The sequence below is a fragment of the Myotis yumanensis genome, unplaced genomic scaffold (assembly GCF_028538775.1).
Source record: "Myotis yumanensis isolate MYYU_CA2020_CCGP unplaced genomic scaffold, mMyoYum1.0.hap1 SCAF_5, whole genome shotgun sequence".
NCBI lineage: Eukaryota > Metazoa > Chordata > Mammalia > Chiroptera > Vespertilionidae > Myotis > Myotis yumanensis.
Window position 1 is genome coordinate 29,562,940 of NW_027223756.1, and position 24,359 is coordinate 29,587,298.

At 39.9% G+C, this 24,359-nt stretch overlaps 1 protein-coding gene across 1 annotated transcript in view; it reads right to left on the reverse strand.

Annotated features, from left to right (window-relative positions):
* UBE2D2 (ubiquitin conjugating enzyme E2 D2) overlaps nucleotides 1–21,784 on the reverse strand; it is a 46,079-nt gene extending 24,295 nt beyond the window's left edge. Inside the window, exon 1 of the mRNA XM_070414859.1 lies at nucleotides 21,669–21,784. Coding sequence (XP_070270960.1) covers nucleotides 21,669–21,692 — 24 coding nt within the window. The 5' untranslated portion in view covers nucleotides 21,693–21,784. The remainder of the gene's footprint in view (nucleotides 1–21,668) is intronic.
* Between the last annotated feature and the right edge of the window lie 2,575 nt (nucleotides 21,785–24,359).

Consider the following 24,359-nt stretch of genomic DNA (forward strand, 5'->3'; position numbering starts at 1 on the left):
TTTTTCATGGTCGCATCCTCCATGCACTGAAAGGTTGCTGGCTTGGGGATTCCCAGTCCAGGAACAAGCCCAGGTTGCAGGCTCTATCCCCAGTAGGGGGAGTGCAGTGGGCAGCTAATGGATGTTTTGCTATCATATTGATGTTTCTCTTAAAAAAAAAAAAAAAAAAAAGTGATCCACTGGCTCAGTTGGTTGAGCGTTGCCATGTGCACCACCAAAAGCTTATCAGTTTGATTCTCAGTCAGGGCACATACCTGGACTGTGGGTTTGGTCCCCAAATACAGAAGGCAATGGATCAATATTTCTCTCTCACATCAGTGTGTTTCTCTCTCTCTCTCTCTCTCTCTCTCTCTCAGAATGTCCTCAAATGAGGATTAAAAGATTGAAAAAAGCATATGAAAAAAGAAGGAAAGCTATATATTAGCAAAGACTTAAAAGATATCAACCAATTAGTTGACTTTGTTTATATATTGATTCAAACCAATCAAATATAAAAAAATCAAATTTGAAAGAAAAATTTTTTAACTGATTAGACATTTAGTATCAGGAAATTATTGTTCATATTATAGATATAATCATTGCATTGTGTGTATAATTTTTTAGAGTCCTTATCTCTGGGTTTCTCAATCTGGTACTACAGACATTTGGGGCCAGATAATTCTGGTTTTTGGGAGCTCTCCTATACATTGTAGGATGTTTAGCAGCATCCTAGCCACTATCTTCTAAATGCCAGTAGCCTTCCAGCTGTGAAAACCAAAAATGTCTACAAACAACGCCAAATGTCACCTGGTGGGCAAACTTGTCCCCAGTTGAGAACCACTGGCTTATCTCTCTTAGTAATACATTCTGAATTATTTACAGATAAAACCATATGACATTTGGTTGGCTTCAAAATAATCCAGTGAGGGTAGAAGAGATAATCAAGAATTAACACAAAATAAGGGATTATGGGGCACATAGAAATCTGTTATGGAACACTCAATGTTCGATTGTGCTTGAAAATTTTATTGCAGTTTATTGGACATCTATTTTATGTATTTTCCTATAGTGTGTTATGTTTGTAATAAGGAAAATATAAAGGAAAAAAGTTAATTACAAATTATCATATCCTGTAGTTGGTTGTTTAAAAACTTTGGAAAACATTTTGGCAGTATCTTACAAAAAAATGAAAAGGCTCACACTCTAGAACCAAACAATTTTACTGACTATAAACAGAAACACCCATGTGCACTAAGAGACATGTATGGGGAATATTTGAAGCTTAAGTGTTTGCAGCAAAATCTTGGAAACAAATATCTATCATAAGGGAAGAATTTTTAAAAAATATATTGTTGGTATATTTGTGTTCCATGAAAATGCATGTTATATGAAATGTATACAGACAATCCCTGGCTTATAATGGTTCCACTTACAATTTTTTGACTTTACAATGGTGGGAAAGTGATACACATTCATTAGAAACCGTACTCTGAATTTTGATCTTTTCCTTGGGCTAGCAACATGTGGTATGATACTCTCATGACACTGGGCAGTGGCAGTGAGCCACAGCTCCCAGTCAGCCACATGATCATGAGGGTAAATAACGAATATTCTACAATGTACTATGTTGCTATCATTTTCTAAATATTGTGTTTTGGGTTTTCACATCCCATCATGTCTAAAAACATCCATCTGTGTCTCCTGCTTCTGGTGAAAAGAGGAAGGCAATTACTCTTGAGATTAAACTCAAGATAACTGCCCAACTATAGGCTAACTTAAGTGTTCTAAGCAAGTATAAGACAGACTAGGCTAAGTAAGTTATGATGTTCAGTAGGCTAGGTGACTTGCATGCATTTTTGACAGGACATTTTCAACTCACAATGGGTTTATTGGAAAGAAATTCCATTGTAAATTGAGGAGAATCTGCACATTTCCTTAACATCTATGTAAATTTTGACAACATTCAAAACAACACTATATGTTGCTTATGGATAAAAATCTTAAAACTTTAAAACGTACAACTAATAAAATGATGTCTAGATCACTTTTCTGACTCTGGACTCCTCCAGTGAATGCCCTCCCCACCCAAGCAACAGGCTGGAGGGTTTGTTCTCTGGAGAGGATAAAACAGGTCTTAGAACTAAGAGACACTAACAAGGGCATGGAAGATGTATGAAAAACAGGAAGGTTAAGTGAACGTTTCCATACACACTTTGTTCACAGTGGTTCTGAGAACACTGTAAGCCTAGCCTATACCTTCCAGGCAGGAGATTAGATGATCCTCAAGAAAACTTGACCAACATAAGATAAAGAGCTATACAATTTACTGGCATTTGTGGTTCATCTGGAGAAATAGCCAGGCCAGTAAACCATAAATTGAATTCCACAGTTGCCAAACCTTACCCCCATATGCTCAGACCTTTTAATCAGTTTGTTATGCCCTACTCTTAGAGAATCAGCCATATGATTCATCTTCAACACCTTCAAAAACCAAAACAATGTAGAGGAAAAAAGCAGAAGGAAACAAAGACCATACAGGAAGAAGAAAATGTCAAAACAAACAACAAAAAACTATCATAAATACCCTTAAAGGTAAGAAAAGCTATTGCTCCTATGAAATAAGAATAAAATCCTTAAAACAAATAAACTTATATTCTGGGAATGAAAAAGTGTTTCAGAAAATAGATAAAAGACTTGCAGTATTATTTACAATAACCAAGATATAGAAGCAACCCAAATGCCCATCAATAGACAAGTGGATAAAAAAGCTGTGGTACATATACAATGGAGTATTACTTGTCCTTAAAAAAAAGAATGAAATCTTACATTTGTAACAACATGGACCTATAGTGTATTATGCTAAGTGAAATAAATCAGACAGAGAAGGATAAATATCACATGATTTCACTTACAGGTGGAGTCTAAAGAGCAAAATAAGCAAACAAAGAACACAGAAACTGACTCATAAATACAGAGATCAGACTGATGGCTGCCAGAGGGGAGAGGGAGCTGGGGGGCTGGATGAAAAAGGTGAAGAGATTAAGTACAGATTGGCAGTCATAAAACAGTCATGGGGATGTAAATACAGCATAGGGAATATAGTCAATAATATTGCTATAACTGTACAGTGCCAGGTGGGTGTTTAACCCTTTGCACTCCGCTGTCCCCTCTCAGGGGACATCGGAATTCTAGCATATCACTCGGATGTCCCTTCTCAGGGGACATTGCAGTTTATTAGTGATTACGGGGAATTGAGTTATTTCAACGCAACTTTTTGAGACATGCATGTTTCCCTGAAGTTTTATCTTGAAATGGCACAAGAAATTAAATCAAAATATCGTAAAATTACTAAGATATATACAAGAAATGTCAGCGGGTTTTGTGTCAGATTAAACAATAAACTACATATTCCCGATGTGGGACAAAGAAAACGGGACTGCATTGTGTGTTCTAACAGGAAAACACCTGGTGGCAGGCGTCAAACCAATTACTGTCAAACATGCACTAATCAGCCTGCAATGCATATTGGGGAGTGTTACAAAACTTATCATACTGTACAAAATTATAAACAATAAAGTATTGTTTTTTTTTGCAAATATACATTCCTCGATGTCACCCAATTCATATAAGTCCAATATCATTATAATACGTTACTTGGGCCGAAGCCGGTTTGGTTCAGTGGATAGAGCGTCAGCCTGCGGACTGAAAGGTCCCAGGTTCGATTCCGGTCAAGGGCATGTACCTGGGTTGCGGGCACATCCCCAGTAGGAGATGTGCAGGAGGCGGCTGATCGATGTTTCTCTCTCATCGATGTTTCTGACTCTCTATCTCTCTCCCTTCCTCTCTGTAAAAAATCAATAAAATATATTAAAAAAAAAAATACGTTACTTGGTTCCAAAATTATACTAAATAATACGAGGGTCTGTAAATGCACGTTTCCGCCACAAAGTAGCGTCGAGTAGCTGGTAGCCAATGTCCAGAATGGTTCGGAGTGCAAAGGGTTAAAATATCAGGGCGCTCTAGCCAGTTGGCTCAGTGGATAGAGCGTCAACCCATGGACTGAAGGGTCCTGGATTCAATTCCAGTCAAGGGCACATACCTTGGTTGCAGGCTGGATCCCCAGCTCTAGTCGAGGCACATATGGGAGGCAACCAATCGATGTGTCTCTCTCACATTGATGTTTCTTTCTCTCTGTCTCACCCCTTCCCTTCCACTGTCTCTAAAAATAAATGGAAAAATATCTTTGGGTAAGGATTAACAAAAATAAAATAAAATATCAGGGAGACCACTTTGTAAAGTATATGACTGTCTATTCACTGAAACTAATACAAAATAATATTGAATGTAAACTGTAATTGAAAAATAAAATAAAAAGGAAGTAGATAAAAGACAAAGATGGAAAGTAGAAATGAAAATATAGGAAGACTAGTCCAAATCCATGCAATGTCCATAAAAATTCCAACTGTGTGTTTTTTTTGCTGTTTTATTTTACAGAAATGGCAAGCTGATCCTTAAGTTCATATGCGAATGCAAGGGACCCAAACACAAAACAATTTTGGGAAAGAACAAAGTTGGAAGACACACAGTTCCTGATTTCAAAACTTAATATAAATTACAGTATTCAAGACAGTATGGTACTAGTGTAAGAACAGACATATAGATCAACAAAAAAGAATTAAGAGTCCAGAAATAAAACCATACATCAATGACCAATTGGTTTTTGACACAGCTGCCAAAACAATTCAGTGGGAGAAAGAGTAGTCTTTTCAACAAATGGTGCTAGGAGAACTAATCCATACAAACGATGAATTCAGACTTCTCCTACCTCAAAGCATTTTAATAGTTACAAGTATCTACGAAACTTAACGTAAAATAGATAAAAGACCACCATTTCACACCCGTAGAGATAGTTACTATAAAAACAAACAAACAAAAACAAAATAATAACTGTTGGGTGAGGATGTAGAAAAACTGGAACCCTTGTGCACATTTAATGAAAATGTAAAATGGTACAGCTACTGTGGAAAACAGTATTGGCAGTTCCTCAAAAAATTAAAAATAGAATTACCATATGATCTAGCAATTCTACTTTTAAGTATATACCCCAAGAAAAGGGTCTAAAAGAGAATTTGCACACCCATGTTCATAGCAGTCTAATTCAGAATACCTAAAAAGTGTAAGTAATCCAGCCCTGGCCAGTGTTGCTCAGTGAACCAAAAGGTCTTAGGTTCAATTCCTGGTCAAGGGCACACACCTGGGTTGTAGGTTTGATTCCCAGTTCCAGTCACTTCCCTTCCACTCTCTCTAAAAATCAATGGAAAAAAATATCCTTGACTGAGGATTAACATATATATAATAATAAAAGTGTAATATGCTAATTAGACCAGACAGCTGGATGTCCTTCTGGACGAAGCCGGGGGATTGTGAGGGCAGGGCCCCTTGCATGAATTTTGTGCATCGGGCCTCTAGTAAATAAATAAATAAAAATGTAAGCAATCCAAGTGTCCAACAGTAGATAAATGGATAGGCAAAATGGGGTATATACATAAAATGGAATACTATTTAGCCTTTTAAAATGGAATACTATTTAGCCTTAAAAAATGGATGAGTGAACTAAGTCAGTCACAAATGGATAAATACTATATGATTACACTTATAAGAAATCTAGTCAAAATAGAAAAAGTTGATTGGTGTTTGCAAGGGGCTGAGAGGAGAGAGGATGGGGAGTTATTGTTTAATGGGTATACAGTTTCAGTTGTGAAAGATAAGAGAGTTCCCAAGATGGATGGTGATAATGGTTGCAGAACAATATGAATGTACTTATTACCACTGAATTGTATGGTAGCCTTGGCTGGGTAGCTCAGTTGGTTAGAGTTGTCCTGATAACACCAAAGTTTTGGGTTCGATCCCTGGTCAGAGCACATACAAGAATCTACCAGTGAATGCATGAATAAGTGGAACAACAAGTTGATGTCTGTCTGTCTCTCTCCCTAAAATCAATAAGTAAAAATATTGTTAATATGATAAATTTTGTATATCCATAAAGCAAGTGAAAAGGCAACCCACAAAATGAGAAAAACACTTGGCAAATTACATATCTGATCATGTTTTAGTATCCAGAATATATAAGAAATTCTTACAGCTCAATAAAAAGGCAACCCAACTTAAAAATGGGCAAAGGATACACATTTCTCCAAAGAGGATATACTAGTAGTATATGGCCAATGAGCATATGAAGAGATGCTCAACATCATTTAGTCATTAGAAAAATGCAAACCATAATCACAATGATGTAACACTTGAGATGTACTAGGAAAGCTATCACCAAAATAATAAAGTAACAAGCACTGGTGAGGATGTAGAGAAACTGGAAACCTCAAAAATTGTTGGTGGGAATGTTATATAGTACAGCCAGTTTGGTTCTCAAAAAGTTAAACAGAATGACCACACAATTCAGCAATTCTACTTGTAGGCATATATCCAAGAGGAATGAAAACACATGCTCACAAAATTTTTGAAAAATAAGTTCATAGCAGTATTTTTTAATAGTTACAAAGTGGAAACAACCCAAATGCACATCAGATCATAAATGGAAGAATAAAATGTGTTGTATTTATACAATGGAATATTATTATTCAGCTATCAAAAGGCATTACATACTAATACATACTACAACTTGGCTAAATCTTGAAAACACTGAACAAAAGCAGCCAGGCACAAAAGGTCTCATATTGTATAATGCAATTTATATGAGATGTCCAGAACAGGTGAATCCCAATTAATGGGGGGTAGGGGTGGGGATCAGTCCACAAAGTCCAACATCCAAAAATAGTTTTTAAAAAAGGGAGAACAGCCGAAACCGGTTTGGCTCAGTGGATAGAGCGTCGGCCTGCGGACTGAAGGGTCCCAGGTTCGATTCCGGTCAAGGGCATGTACCAGGGTTGCAGGCACATCCCCAGTGGGAGATGTGCAGGAGGCAGCTGATCGATGTTTCTCATCGATGTTTCTAACTCTCTATCTCTCTCCCTTCCTCTCTGTAAAAAAATCAATAAAAATATATTTTTTAAAAAAAAGGGGGAGAACAGAGAAAATGAAGTTAATGAAACCATGGGGAGAGGGGAGAAATGATTCAAGAAAAGATCTCAAAACTTCAGAACATACATTTATGGCTCAAAAAAGATCAACTGAATACCCCCCAAAATAAATGAAAATTGACCTACACCACCACACATCATGAAATTTTACAACATTGAGGACAAAGAAAACCTATAAGCTTTCAGAAATGAAACTGTTCACATATATATAGGATCAGGAACTAGAATGGTTTTGGATTGAACAGCAATACTGGAAACTAGAAGATAAGGAAAACACTGACTACAAAATAAAAAACAATGCCACCACTACTGGTGGTCCTATCTCAGGCTCTAGGATTAGAGAGATCAAGTTATGTTCATGGTGCAGCCTAAGAAACTAATAGCTGGCTCCTTTCCAAATGCCAATAAGCATTGCTAGCTTCAAGTTGTTCCTCAAAGTCTGAACAATTTTCTTAACCTTCTATCAATGGAATACTATTTATTTGTATGTGACCTCATACAACTTAATTTCCACATCAAGTTATAGATTCAATAAAGAATGAAAATAACACACATATACTGAAAAAATAAAAAGGTACTGCATAAGTATGTTTTGGGATTGCCACTGAAGTCAAACAGATTTTATTTATTAGAGGTTTGTCCTACATGATAGAAATAAAGGTCATAACTATTTCTCTCTTGAAAAGAAATTCAAATTTCTGTCTTAAGTCAATTTAATCAGTCTTATAGCAATTCACAATTTTAAAAAGAGCCTACAAACATATACAATATACTCCTGGTAAGATCAATAATTTAAAAGTTTTTATTATTTGTTATTCACAAAAGTGAAGCACAATGATTAAATATAAAAATAACCTTTCAGCCCTAGCCAGCTTGGTTCAGTGGCTAGAGCATCAGCTTGCGGACTGAAGGGTCCCAGGTTCGATTCCGGGCCAAGGGCACATGCCTGGGTTGCGGGCTCGATCCCCAGTGGGGAATGTGCAGGAGGCAGCCAATCAATGATTCTCTCTCATCATTGATGTTTCTATCTCTCGCTCCTTCTCCCTTCCTCTCTGAAATCAATAAAGAAATATATTTAATAAAATAAAATAACTTTTTGATGGACAGGAATCTGGCCTACTACTAAACGAAGTGATGATATATTATTGTCTTAATGCAATAGGTAAAGTAGGGGAGGTTCTAAAAGTAATTCCCCATCACTTACAACAATGCACCCTTATCAAAACATAAATATTTCTAAATATGCAAAGATGTCAAGCTCATTAATTATCAAGAGAAGCTATCGCTCCTGACTAAACTTTAACACTTTAAGCTAAATTAGGTAGGTCTGAATCTTAAGCTGGAGCAGAAAGTACACAGGTATTGGCCATATCAGTATCCAAAATCTTTTTTAAAAAAATATTTTTATTGATATCAGAGAGGAAGGCAGAGGGAGAGATAGAAACATCAATGATGAGAGAGAATCATTGATCGACTGCCTCCTGCACGCCCCCCACTGGGGATTGAGCCTGCAACCTGGGCATGTGCCCTAACCAGGAATCGAACCATGACCTTCTGGTTCATAGGTCGATGCTCAACTACTGAGCCATGCTGGCTGGGCTAAAACCTTTTTTATACATAAAATATTTTATAATGAAAGATAAATTTTGGGACTCCAGATATTTTTAGGAGACTACTGATTACTAAAGTTAGCAAAAATTGTCTCAGAATAATAATACTAAACTAAAATTATGGTCTTAGTTTTCTCCAAGAATGGGCTATAGAAAATGCTATGTTCCCTAGCTTGGAAAAGTACTATGTGGTCACCATCACTGGGTTGAACTTCTGTTTTAAATTTAAATTATGTTCTACATGACTAACACTACTGTTTTAAATAGTTTTTAATCCAATTATTTAGGTCAAATAAATCATGTATTTTACTTAGTTTTCTAAAAATGGTGTCTGGCCAGAGTGGCTCAGTTGGTTGAGCTTGTCCTGTGCACTCAAAGGTTGCGGGATCGATTCCCAGTCTGGGCATGTACAGAAGGCAACTGATAGATGTTTCTCTTTCACAATGATGTTTTTATCTTACTCTCCCTTCCTCTCTCTAAGTATGTTCTCAAGTGAAGATTAAAACAAACAAAAAAAAGCACTGGTTGGTTTGGCACAGTGGTTAGAGCATCAGCCCTCTGACTGAAGAGTCAAGGGTTCGATTCCCCAAGGCATGTACACCTAGGTTGCAGGCTCAATGCCAGGCCCAGGTCAGGGTGCAAACGGGAGGCAATCAATTGATGTGTCTCTCTCACATCAACGTTTCTCTCCCTCCTCCCTCCCCTCCACTCTCTCTAAAAAAAAAAAGAAAAATCAATGAAGAGAATATTCTCAGGTGAGGATTAAAAAAAAATGGTGAGAACATCCACAGAGGGATGGGCATGACCCAGTACAGGATGTCCAAGTCAGGACAGAGTTAAAAAGGGCATCTGCGGAGAGCAAGAATGGTATCTATGCAGGTGAGCCACAGCAATGGGAGGTTGATTATATATAGAGGAACTGATCAAATGAGTTAATAAATATATTAAGAACTATAGAAGACAGGTTTCTCACTGTCAGAAAAGGAATACCAATACTAAAAAGAAGAATTATAGGACGAGTCCTATCGTATTGAACTGTAGCCCCAGGCAACTCTGAGCCAGAACCACCTAAGACATTCTCAGATTCCTGATCTTCAGAAATTATGTGATAATAAATGCTTATTATTTTAAAAGCTAAATTCTGGGTACTTTCCTATGCAGGATTAGATAAAAAAAAAATACAAACAGGCTAAGTACATGTGTCCTAATAAATCACTTATTCACTATGAAGGGAAAAGGAATGCTGGTAGATATCACCTTAGTCAAGAGATGGAAGTAAAAATTCCCAGTAATGGGTCAAAGTAAAACTGCATACCCCCTGACAGAATCCAACCAAGATCATACACCACTTGATAGGATACAAAGAATGGGATACAGCACTGCTACTGTGGTATTCCTTCGAAAGATATATGGCTTAAATGTGATCACGAGAAAATATCAGACAAACCCAAGCTGAGGGACATTCTCCAAAATAACAAATATTATAAGACATTGCTTTTACAATACCATGGAGTTGTGTTTTTGTTTTTGTTTTTCTTTTCTTTTTTGGTTGGGGTGGTGGCAATGAAGTGAAATGCCAAACAGACAATATTGATACCTAAGATTTCAAGATTCCACCAATTCCATGGGTCGACATTACTGGACTATCATTTCTAAAAGTATCAAGGTCACGAAGCCAAGGAAAAACTAAGGGAATGAAAGACACTAAAGACAGATAACTAAATGCAAGGTAACTTTAGACTGGATCCTTTCCTATACATATAGGACATTATTGGCACAACTGGCAAAACTTGAAGGGGGTCTGGGAATGAGATGGTAGTGAGATCTCAATGGAAATTTCCTAATTTTGATGACTGTATTGTGATTGTGTAGCATAATGTCACTGTTTGTAAGAAATACGCATTAAAGTATTTGGGCTAGATGAGGCATCATGTTGACAATTTACTCTAAAATGGTTAAAGAAAAAATATCCTAAGTATTGTATTTGTAACTTTTGTAGGTTTGAAACTGTTTCAAAATTTTAGAAAATTAGCCCAACCAGTATGGCTGTGGTTGAGCGTCAAACTATGAACCAGGAGGTCACGGTTTGACTCCCAGTCAGGGTACATGTCCAGGTTGTGGTTAGAGAATATACTGGATTGAATGGTCCCCAAAAAGATATGTGGCACATCTTAATTCCTGGGAAATGTGAAGGTTACCTCATTTGGAAAAAAAGGGTCTTTTGTAGATATAATTAAATTAAGGATTTTTTAAAAATTTACTTACTGGTTTTTAAAGAGAAAGGGAGAGAGAAACATCGATTTTGTTATTCCACTTATTTATGCATTGATTGGTTGCTTCTTTTTAAAAAATATATCTTTATTGATTTCAGAGAGGAAGGGAGAGGGAGAGAGAGAGATAGAAAGATCAATGATGAGAGAGAACCACTGATTGGCTGCCTCTTGCATGTCCCCTAATGGGGATCAAGCCCGCAACCCAGGCATGTGCCCTCAACCAGAATCGAACCTGGGACCCTTCAGTCCACAGGCTGACGCTCTATCCACTGAGCCAAACCAGCTAGGGCGACTGGTTGCTTCTTGTATGTGCTCTGACCAGGGATCAAACCTGCAACCTTGAGGTATCAGGACAACACTCTAACCAACTGAGCTACCCGATCAGGGCCTTAAATTAAGGATCTTGCCCTAGCCAGTTAAGCTCAGTGAATAGAGCGTTAGCCTGTGGACTGAAGGGTCCCAGGTTTGATTCTGGTCAAGGGCATATGCCCAGGTTGTGGGCTCAATCCCCAGTAGGGGGCGTGCAGGAGGCAGCTGATCAATGAATCTCTCTCATCATTGATGTTTCTATCTCTCTCCCCCTTTCCCTTCCTCTCTGAAATCAATAAAAATATGTATTTTTTTAAAAAGTTAAGGATCTTGATAAGATCATCCTGGATTACATGTGTAAGCCTTAAATTTAATATTAGTGTCCTTATAAGAGACAAAAGTGGAGAAGACACACACAGAGGGTACGGTGTTGAAGATGAAGGCAGAGACTGAAGGGATGTTGCTACAAATTAAGGAAGCCAAGGAATGCTTAACAGCCAGCCACCAGAAGAAGTGTAACCCAGAGGGAGTGTAACCCTGCTGATTTTGGACTTCTGAGCTCCAATACTGTGAGAGAATAAACTCTGTTGTCTTAAGCCATTTAGTTATTTGGTAATTTAGAGTAACCCTATGAAACTAATATAGATGGTAAATAAGGAGACATTTAATCTAAAGGAAATCTATGATTCCCATTAGTATACTATTATTTTAAGGAATCTACTTCTAAACAGGTATCATTGTCACTTCTGTAAAACAACTCTGATTTTTCAAAAATGCCATCTGATATAAGCCCTTAAGAAGTTGGCAAAGGAATACTATCATTTATACTGGCCTGATGCTCTACAAGTGGTAGGGGTAAGTGCTCAAAGGACAGCAGCAGATACTTCTATTACAAGACGTTAAAGAGAATTTTTTTCACTTCTAAACCAACAAAAATATCACATGTATTAGAAACACATTCAGGAGACAATATTTTTAAGTCTGTTGAAAAAATTTGGAATTCAGTCCTGTTTCCCGCTTAGAAATATTATAAGACATTACTTTTACAACACCATGGTGTTTTCTTTTTTTTGTTTGGGATAGCAATGAAGTGAAATGCTAAACAGACAACACTGACACCTAAGATTTCAAGATTCTACCAATTCCATGGATCAACATTACTGGGCAGTTAAGCCACAGAGATAATTAATATTAAAAACTACCCTTTGCCCTGGCCACGTGGCTCAGTTGGTTGAGTGTCTTCCCTTACACCAAAAAGGTTGAGATTCAATTCCCGGTCAGGGCACATTCAGGAGGCAACTGATCAATGTTTCTCACATGGATGTTTCTCTCTCTCTCTCTCTCTCTCTCTTTCTCTCTCTCTCTCTCAAAATCAATAAAAACATATCCTTGGGCGAGGATTTCAAAACAAAAACTACCTTTATGTAGTCCATATGTTCTTTCTGCTCATCCTCTACAGGCTTGCAGGGTATGTGACATTATCTCCATTCTGTAGACAAGGAAGCTGAGGCTAAAGAAAACCAGCTAAGTGAGTTGCCTAAGGCCACACTGTTAGAACAAGACTCAGTAGGCATGGTGCTCCAAAATCCCACTATTTTGTCCCCACCACACCACTTGCTGTTGGCATTTCCTGAATGTTGTTGGCAAAACTGAATGCCTACTATGCATCAGGCATTTAGTAATATGAAGGGAATATAACAACTAAGACAGACTTTGACCAGGAGAGCTAAGCCTAGAGGGGGGAATAATCAATCATGTCCAAATACTAAGGAACAGTTATAAAATGGAACCCTACCGCCTGCATGCCTGGGTTATACCTCACAGAGAAGCCTTTCTGTTGGATCTTCAATGATGAATAAAGAATTCAGCAGAATACATTCTCTGTATAAGGAAAAGTACAATGACTATAGGAAAATGATGCTGAGTAGGACCAATTAGAACTGTTTCCATTACAGTAATATTTCTCTTGAGATACTAATATGTTTTATAGGAATAAAGGTGGCAATATTTTTTGCCCTAAATTTTGTCCACTTTTAATACTTAAAACAAACAAAAAACCCACCCTCACCTGAGGATGTTTACAAATTTGAGAGAGAGAGAAATATCAATCAGTTGCCTCCCCTATAGACCCCAACCAACTGGGGGATCCAACAGCAACCTAGATATGTGCCCTGACCAAGAATCCAACCCGCAACCTTTTTGGTGTGAGGGACTATACTCCAAACAACTGAGCCACCTGGCTGGAGCCACTTTTAATACGTTTTTAAGAAATACTACATATTTCTGCATATTTAAAGGAATAGCCTGCCTCAAGAAACTTGCGCACAAAGCAAATGATAACCAATGTTCTGGTGCACAAACAGCATTTAATCATAGGCCTTACTATTTGACTCCATAATCTCTCTTATTTCTTATTATAATTCAATATACATTTGAGAAGTTATTTTAATAAAAGATTATTGTATATTAAATATTTCTACTATACTAACCCATTCCTTATTGACTTATAGCTAGAATACGGAAGTTATAAATAAAAATCAAAGTCGGCACTTTCAGCAGTGCGTCAGCCAGGGTGCAAAGGCACAGGACTGGCGCCATGTTCCTGATTGCACCACAACCGCATTCCTAGCCAGCAGTGGATCGAAAAGCAGCAGCGACTGCAATCTGTGTCCTTCCATGCGAAGCAGAACCTGGTCTGAGATGAAGGCAGAGAATCACTACTGGCCCCGCAGGAGTTTGGGTACATTGCGCCTTCAGGGCGGTTGCCTTCCAGGCCCATCAAGGCATCCAGCAAGGCCAAGTTCCCACAGCATAGGATGCTGATCAACCCTTTCAGCCACCTCAATGTTACCAAAAAGTGGTTCTAACCTGAGGCTGCCCAGGAACCACTAGAACAGTGGTTCTCAACCTTCTTTTGCTACAATGCATCTGCTTGAAACAAATTTTCATATTATACTATAATGAAAACAATATACAATAATATATTTAATGCAGAACCTGATGAAGATCCCTTTTATTACATAAGAAAACACGATTCTTCAAGTGTATCTTACTTTATAACAAAACGACAATGAATGAAGATCTATCTTAATATATTTTGTTTTTAAATAATTTAATTTTGTGTTTGTGATATTTTGATTATATATTTTTATCAATTTACCTGGTACCATTTGTGCTGTCAATTTTAATCCAAGTGTGCATTATTTCATGAACTCATTTGTACCCATCAATAATAGTAGTTTGAAAAGTATTCTAATACAGTTGGAAAACACTAGATATGAGGAAAGAGGAGGCAGTTTATCACAATCTGAGGGAAATGAGTGATAACCATGTTAACTGTTACAAAAGTTAAATAAAAACTGAGGTATCCACTGAATCTGGCAATTAAGTAACCTTACTAATAAACTGTGAACAGACTATTCTTTCAAGAACTTTTTGGCACTGAAATGCCAGAGATGGGAAGGATAAAGAAGAGGAAGGCATTGGCTCTAGTGGGGGAAGGGAGTTAAAGGTTTTTTTGTTTGTTTTGTTTTTAGGATGAGGGAAATCCTGGATAACTTTGGGTGCTGAGGGGAATTAGTAGAGAAGATAGTGGAACTAGGAGCACAGGGACAATTACTAGAGAGCAAGGATCTGGCAGAAAGAAAAAGATGGAAACTAAAGTTAGCTTGGCAAAGGGGAAACTATAGCTTATCCAGAGAAAAGAGGCTGGAGAAAAGAGAAAGAAGAACAATGATTAAGGGAATTTTCGAGCAATGGCTGGCTCTGTAGTCAAGAATGCTTTAATCTAAATCCTGGCTCTTCCTACCATAACCATATAATGATAGGCAAGTTTGTTTACTTCTCCAAGTCTCCATTGTCTCATCTAACCAGGGAGAACAGAATTCTAATAGGGATACTCAGGAGATCAAGTAATTCTGATACAGCGTACTCTAAGTATGGTAGCTGTGGGGTTTTGTTTTGTTTTGAAAGGCTTCAAAGGAAATAAGAAAAAAATTCACACTTAAAAAAACTTCTATTTTCTCTGTAAAATAGGTAATTGGGTCACCTACTGAAATTAAAAGTGTTTAAGGAGGCAAGAAAGTGATTCTTAACCTTTTTGGAGAGATTAACAAACTAATTTGACTCATGAATATATGGAGGATACAACATCCAAACTTTGCATAGTTTTAAGGGAGTTAGAGATACCTCTCCAACAATAAAGAGATGTTGAGGAAAAGATCTTCTGGTTCCAGAGCATAGTTTTAAATACCCAATTGTTTGAACACAGAAAAAAATTGCATCTTCTATTTACATACCTAACTGCTATATAAGGGGTACATGGCCTGCCAAAAAGACACTGGACACAGTCAAGAAATCCAGGTTCTTGATCCAACCCTAGTAAGTCACAGGGCCTTTTCAGAAAGCAGCTCTAAGATGTGTTGCAGTGCTAAACTTTTATGATTTTACTAGGGGTGCCGGATTGCGAGAGGGCAGTTCTCAGGTGACACATTCTGGAATCAGGCTCCCTCCTCTCTAGTGCCAGGTGCGTCACCCTAGAACTGCAGCTGCCGAGTCACTGCAGCTCGGCAGCTCCTGTGTTGAGCATCTGCCCCCTGGTGGTCAGTATGCATCATAGCTACCAGTCGGCCCGGTCGCTTAGGCTTTTATATATATATATATATATATATATATATATATATATATATATATATAGATTACTTGGTATCTCGATGACTCTGTAGTTAAAAGAACAAATGATATTTTATTTTTCTACATTATCATTTATTATGGCTTTGAAGGTTAGCCTAGGAACCTAACCAGCAAAACTTTATTTCTACAGAAAAAACAAGCGTGCTTCTGCATTTCTGCAGATGTTCCTGGCAGCATCAGGCATGAGTCAGGTATCCTAGGAACTGCCTAGGATATTTTAGCAGTCCTCTCTCTCTGGGCTAAAATATCCAGAAATGGACTTTGTCAACACTTCCTCTTTGTCAGGCAACAGTACAGTAATACTCAGGGGAGACTTTAAAGAAAACCTAGATTTGCCTGGATGGTGTTGCTCAGTGGTTGAGCGCTGACCTATGAACCAAGAGGTCAGGGCACGTACCCGAGTTGTGGACTCTATCCCCAATAGGGTACATGCAAGAGGCAGCTGATCAATGATTCTCTCTCATCATTGATGTTTCTATCTCTCTCCCTCTCCTTTCCTCTCTGAAATCTCTCTCTCTCTCTCTCTCTCTCTCTCTCTCTCTATATATATATATATATTTATTTATGTTTTAAAGAAAACCTAGATTTACTAACAATTCCTCTTCAATGGTGGCTATTTAAATTACATGTAAATAGCAACCCAGAAAAGGAAAAGAAAGTTTTTCAACTCAATGAATTTTTTGTAAAGCATCCTTTTCTAAACAAACAAACAAAAATAATAACTTCCTGGAGATTTCAAAAAGCTTACCTTTTGGAATAAGACAGTATGTCTGCTTTCCAAGACAGAATTAATTCAAACAGCTATCTTCAGCCAACCACTGATTACATTAAGATTCCCAGTACTCCACGGGACTATTTGCAAATTTGTTTCATCATTTTGACTGGAATTCACTCAACCCTTACCTCTGATAATATTAATGTAATACTACTTGTATCACACTTCTAGTACAGTATTTTAAAATAAGTTTTTTAAAATTTAGTAAATTTGTAAGTGTTTCAACTCCTTTCCCATATCTTTAAGAATCAACCTTCAGTAATTTCCAAATCTTAGACATTTTGAAAGTATGCAGTCTACAGAAAGATGATTCATAACATGAACACATCATAATGAAGTTAAGATTAAGACGTAAACTTCTTCTATGGAATCAGTGCATCTACTAAATTGGCTTTCCCTATAACCTTACACATAACTATATAAAACCTAAGCAAAGTTAATTAGAAGTTTACATAAACTACCTAATCTTGCTCATCTACATAAAGCAATACTTTGAAACTTTTAAAAAGATAGAAAATATTATTTAATCCTTACACTCCTGATTACTTACTGAACCTCACTTTTGTTATTTTTAATTCACATATTAAACTGGTGCCTACCAACCTACCAAAAGAGTGCGCTGGTTGTTTTAAAATTTGAATTGGTTGTCAAAAATCTGGACTTGTTGTTTTGGAAGGAAAGAAGGGAGGGAGGGAGGGAGGGAAGGAGAAAGGAAGGGAGGAAGGAAGGGGAAGGAAGGGAAAGAGAGAGAGGGAGAGAGGGAGGGAGGAAAGAAAAAGAAAAGAGAAAAGAAAAGTAAGGAAAGAAAGAAAGATAGATCTGGCAACATTAGGCTCACAGATTCTAGCAACAGCAACACTTGGAGAAATTTGGGTAGCAGCTGCACTCTTCTGACAGCACATGCAACTTCTAGCTCTCCCACCCCCACCCCCAATTCTCTTTGCTCACTGTAGTTACCTGCCTGGCCTTTATAAACATCAGTTTGAAATCTTTATTTTACTGAGAATTGTATGCATGTACGTATTTATTGCCTCTTAAGGAGCCTTAACAGAAGCTAGTCATAAAAATCTTTATCATGGTTACAGAGAACAAATTGATGGTCACTGAGAGGGGTATTGGGAGAATGGGTGAAAAAAAGTGAAAAGGATTAAGAAATACAAACTGCCAGTTATAAACATAGTCACGAGAATATAAAGTACAGCATAGGGAATATAGACAATAATATTGTAATAACTATGTATGGTGTCAGGTGTATACTAGACTTATTGGGGTAATCACTTTGTAAGGTACATAAATGTCTAGTCACTATGTTGTACATCTGAAACTAATAAAAATATTGATGTCAACTGTAATTGGAAGATATATTTTTTAAAATTTTCAACATAGTAACAGACTGAATCAAGTCCTGGCCTGTATGGCTCAGTTGGTTGAGCATTGTCTAATGTACCAAAAGGCCGCTGGTTCAATTCTGATCAGGGCACACACCTGGATTGTGGGATTGATCCCCAGTAGGGAATGTGCGATCCGTGTCTCTCTCTCTCTCTCTCTCTCTCTCTAAAATCAATAAAAACCTATTTTGAAGGGGGAAAAAAAAGAAATAGACTAAATCAAGTAATGATCCTGGCAATAAAGCTATGTATAACAAATGTTAACTATAACTAGCAGAATACAATTAAAATGTACAAGGCACTGTTGATGTTAAGAAAAGTTTTTAGCATTCTAACTGGTCTGTCTTTACTCCTCTAAGAATCAAGATATTCAGCCTTAAACTGTTCCCAAGAATAAAGAAATTAACCCTGTATTTCAACGTATGGTACTGTAAGAGCACCAAAAAGCCTCCTGCATATGTATATAACAAAAGTAAAAAGAAAAACAGGAAGCGAGTTTAAAAGGTCTCTGATCAACCAAAGAGACCACACAGTTCACAGAATACATGAAGCCCTCTTCATTCAGAGCCTACTGGATCTTATTTTAGACATAATTTTAATAAGCTCCGTGATCTGGTTTCCCAGCCCACAACAGATGAGATGCAGCCAACTAGAAAAAGTCTGGGGGTGGTGCTGCTAGAGGCAAACACTCAAAGCATCAAAATCAAAGCTCAATACTTATAAAGTCAGCAGAAAAACCTCAAAACATACCAGGCTGGGGCCATTTGCTGTTAGATACAAACAATCCCAGAGGGTCCCGATCCCTGCACAAAACTACACTGGATGTTCATAATGACCCTCTTTGGTACACTGTTAAAACATAGGTCAGGAGATCTTAAAGTGTATATCAAAATGAAGTCCATCAAAAGCTATTTCCAAATAAGACATGGCATTGTCAAATTCACAGAATACTATTTTCCTCTGTCAAACAAACAAGACAAGGAATTCCTCAAGATGCCACATGTCAAATGTACTTGTTCTTAGCAAAATTTTATTAGAACCCTGATGCAGCAGTTCTGATAGTTGAGAGGGTATTCAAATAGAACTAGTTTTTCCAGAGAATGATAATTGGGAAGGTTCAAGACCAAGTCCAATTGTATAAGCCACCTAAACCTAAGTCTTTTGGGGATTCCATTGTAGATACATTACTAGGGCTGAGGATAAGATAGGATTGATCTCATCCATACCTAGGTAAGTCTGCAACTTAAAATTGGTGTCATACAAAAAGTTTGAGGGGAAAACCTTCATTTTGTTTTCACAATCTTATTGACTGGTATACCAAATAAATTTTATTTTCTAATCCCTGGTAGTCTCAGAAGCTGAACCATACTTAAGGAGGGCTCTAGGTAATAAACCAGGGAGAAAAACGGTTAATATTGGGTTTCAAAAATTCAATTATCATTGTATAACCTTGATTTCCCTTATTAAAATTTGTATACGGTCATATTTTAGAGAAAATTTAGATAATATCTAGTAACTCTAAGGAACCATATTACTGGGGGCAAATATATTTAAAAATTAAAATGCATGTTTTGAGAGCTATTCCCTTCTCTGAAAGAAACACAGATATCAATCAATGTAGAGATGAAAGGCTACATTTTTTTATTTTATTGATTTTTTACAGAGAGGAAGGGAGAGGGATAGAGAGTTAGAAACATCGATGAGAGAGAAACATCGACCAGCTGCCTCCTGCACATCTCCTACTGGGGATGTGCCCGCAACCAACGCAACCAACGCACATGCCCTTGACCGGAATCGAACCCGGGACCTTCCAGTCCGCAGGCTGACGCTCTATCCACTGAGCCAAACCGGTTTTGGCAAAAGGCTACATTTCTTGACTGTAAGTTATTACACATTATACTCACTCCTCTTCAGGTTTTAAAATAAGTGCACAATTTTCTACAGGTAGAATCTCAAGTTGACAACTTCCCAACTAGCCTCTATCTATAGGAACCTAGGAACTCCTAAAAGCCTTAAAAATAATGCATATACATTTTTACTTCGATTACCATTCCTGGAAGGGCTCCTGCCCCTTGAATGGTTCTTTAAGAGATATTAGATTAAGGTTCAAGCTTCTTTTAACAAATAACCTGCTTCGTTTCAGTACAAGATTTACTCTTTCTAAATTCTGCCCTTTTTCATTTGTTAGAAATCAAAGAAGCCAAAGAATTTGGTAAGCATCTAACCTAATTTACAGTGGGATTAATTTCACTTTAAAGGTCTTTTATCAAGAATGAAATGAAGACCAACTGCTGAGCTGCAGTGTTTAAATTGTCCAACAATCTGCATTTTCACTGAGTTTAAGGCAAAGTGAAAACTGGTTCTCTCCCCCTTGTATCTCTATCCCATCCTTCAGGACATATAATCCCAGGGTCTACTTCTAAGTGGCTAGATTTAATACAGCCAAGTGAAACGCCAAACAAAAATCACCAGTGGCACTTCCCCACTTCCTTAAAGAAAGAAAGAAAGAAAGAAGAAAAAAGATAGCGAAAGATACTAGAAAGTTACAATATTGGGGGGGTACCCTAAATTTTAAGCCAAGCCAATATTATAGAAGCAGTATTAGGAAAACCTCCGTATAAATAACTAAATAAAGAACCCTTTGTCTTAAAGGGCAAAGAAGTCCTTCCCAATGGAAAAAATCTAGCAAAATCCCTTCTAAATTAAAACGGTCTCTCTGAACGTATCACCTAATTTAATCTTAAAAGAAAACTGCGTAATGCTCTCCAGTAGCTTTCAATGCTCGTTTCTACCCCTACCCTCGGCAATCTAACAGCTTTTCTATTAGATCCATTCCTGCAAACTTGCAGTTAATTTCTGACTACACCTGGCAATCTCAAGGAATAAAATGCTTCTCCCTCGACTTCCCTCCCCATCAAAGGACTCGTGTGTTCTTCCCTTTGAACTTCCTACTCTAACAGTTTCTGGGCAGGTAGAGTGGACCGAAGTGCGCGGCCTCGAGGTGGGCGAACTTAAGAAATACTGTGGGTCGGACAAAAAGGCTCTGTCGGTCCATCTGAGGTACCGGCCCCGAGCTCAGGTGGTTCCGCGGAGGGGGCCAGGAGGGGGGGGGGGGGGGGGGGAGAACCGGCCAAGATGGGGCGAGCGCCTTCGACCTCGGCCGAAGGGGCTGCCCCACGCCCCACGCCCCAGCCCCAGCCCCAGCCCCCCCTCCTGGCAGCTCGGACAATGACCCTCCAGCGCAGCAGCCCCGGGCCGGAGAGAGACCCCGGGGCTCCACACCACGCAGAACCTGGAAAGGAGGCGGGGGAGGAACACTGAGCAGACGAACGCCCCTCCGGCCTAAGCGCGGGGTGCGCGCCGGGGCCTCCGCGGGCGCCATCACAAGGAGTGGGGTGTGAAGGCCGCCCGGCGAGGCCCTCGCCCGTAGCCGTGTCCGAAGAGGCCGCGAGCCCGGCGGAGGCGACGGCGGGAAGTGCAGGCCGCAGCCTGCTGCTCAGCTGGCCCGCCCAGCGGCCCCAACCCACCGCCGACCTCCGGCCGCTTACCTTGTGGATTCTCTTCAGAGCCATCGTGGAAGGCGGGTGGCGGCCGCCCCCGGAGCGGGGACGGGGACAGGGAAGGGACGGGGAAGGGGCGAAGGAGAGCGAGGCCGCCTCGGTGATCGCGGGTCGACGGGAGAAGATGGAGAGCTCGGCAGCGCGGGCCCGGCGGGACCAACTGAGGGCCGAGGCCCACTCGGCTCCTGAGCCTGCCGCAGCGGTCACCGCATCACCCGGCAGCGGCCTCTTTATGCGCTGCCGCCCGAGCAGCCGCCACCGCCGCCGCGGTAGGGGCCTCTTCCTTCTCAGCTCAGCGCCGCCTCCTCGGCCGTCGCGAATCCCTCCGCCGTGGACTAAGAGCCCAGGCCTCGGGCTCGGCCGGCGCCTCCCGGTCGGGCCGCCGGAGGGACAGCCTGCTGCAGGTGGACCGAGGGACGCGCGGGTGGACGGGCGGGCGGCGCCGCCGGGGTGGGGCCGCCCGAGCGCGGGGTGGGCCCAGGCCGAGGGGCAGGTCGGGAGGCGCGGGGATTGGCGGGCCAAGAGAAGGAGGGCCGGGCTGCGCCGGCGGCGGAGGGATACGGGCCGCCCCTGTGAGTAGCTTACGTGCCTCCGCCGTCGCCGCCACGGCCGCGGAGAGGCTGACGCCAAGAAGCTCAGGGAGGAGATCTCGCGAGAGCCGTTGCGCGGGTCGAGGGTCCTCATGCGCCGTGACCCTGGATTCTCTTGCTTCGGGTCACCCACGCGAGTGTCTTCGGAGATCGGTAAACGTTTAAAGTGGAATGTTTTCCAGGTCACTTGGTCGTCCCCATAGCATAGAGTCTATGCCATAGACCGATCCGGGAGGAGGCAGTAATGCCCGTTCCTGAAGGAAGAAGGGACTCGCCCAAGGTCACACAGTTCCAACTGTGGCAAAACGGACTCGCCAGATCTTCTTCCCAAGCGCGTGGTCCCAGCCTGCTCACCTACGCGGAATGTGTTCCTCCACTGTAACTTGGGCAGCCCTGAGATGGCTTTTTTGATCAAGGCCTCAGCTAGATGACAACTTGAATATGTCTCAGACTTGGCAATCGTAGAAGTGCCCAGACCTCACTTTGGTAAATTGTTGCAAACAAGCACTGTACGCCCTGGCCAGGTAGTTCAGTTGCCTTTTAGAGCAGTGACGGCGAACCTATGACACGCGTGTCAGAGGTGACACGCGAACTCATTTTTTGGGTTGATTTTTCTTTTTTAAATGGCATTTAAATATATAAAATAAATATCAAAAATATAAATCTTTGTTTTACTATGGTTGCAAATATCAAAAAATTTCTATATGTGACACGGCACCAGAGTTAAGTTAGGGTTTTTCAAAATGCTGACACGCCGAGCTCAAAAGGTTCGCCATCACTGTTTTAGAGCAATGCCCAGATAAGCCATGGTTGTGGGTCAATCCTGGTCAGGACACGTAAAAGAATCAATAGTTCAGAACACCTAAAAGGATCAATCCATGGCCCAGTTGGCGTGGCTCAGAGGTTGAGCCTAGACCAGTGGTCGGCAAACTCATTAGTCAACAGCCAAATATCAACAGTACAACGATTGAAGTTTCTTTTCAGAGCCAAATTTTTTAAACTGAAGCTATATAGGTAGGTACATTGTTATTAACTTAATTAGGGTACTCCTAAGGCTTAGGAAGAGCCACACTCAAGGGGGCAAAGAGCCGCATGTGGCTCGGGAGCCGCAGTTTGCCAACTACGGGCATAGACCTATAAACCAGGAGGTCAGGGCACCTGCCTGGGTTTCGGGCTCAGTCTCCAGTGTGGGGCGTGCAGGAGGCAGCTGATCAGTGACTCTCATCATTGATGTTTCTATCTCTCCCTCACCATTCCTCTCTGAAATAAATAAAAATATATATTTTTTTAAAAAGAAACAATCAATGGTTGTTTCTCTCTTTTTCTCACTAAAATGAATGGATGGATGGATGGATGGATGGATGGATGAAACAAGTACTGTACCAATTACCTCAGGGAGAGGGGGAAATCTTGCACAATAAAATAAAATGTGTGCTCCAGTAGTTAAAACCACTCTGTGGTTTAGATCACCATCAGGAGCAAGCCTAGAAAACCTATTCTGGAGGGGGTATTTTAGGAGGTGGAGGCAAAAAGCTAATTCACTGAGCAACTACTCTGTGTCAAGCCCTACATCAGGACCAGTGGCATATGAGGCCAGGCCTGATCTGGGAGGTGCTAACTATTTGGCTGGAGACACTCTCACGGGGAAAGTAATAAGGAATCTTTTCCTGAGAGGTGATACCCACATTCTCAAGCGTACCCCGAGGTTTTCTGACTCTAATCTGTGTTTTTTTTCTCTGTCTAGAAGGGACCTTGAAGATCATTGATTCTAATGTCTAAATTTAAACAGGAGAAACTGGAGCCCCTAAGAGAAGGATCTTGCCCAAAGTTACACAGTAGGGCAGTTAACAAAAGTTATGCTGTTTCACTTACTGAGTAGAGAAGGTTAAGCCAATAGGACAGGGCCACTGTGGACTCAGTCAGAGGAGAGAAAAACTGTATCTAGTCATCCAGGGTGGGTGTGTTTGAGGTTGGAGGTGATGAGGAACATTCCACAGCCCCAAATCTTTTCTTCCTAATAAATGTGAGGGAGAAGTAAAAAAATTTCCATCAGTCATATTTAATTTTTATTTTATTTTTTTTAGCTCTG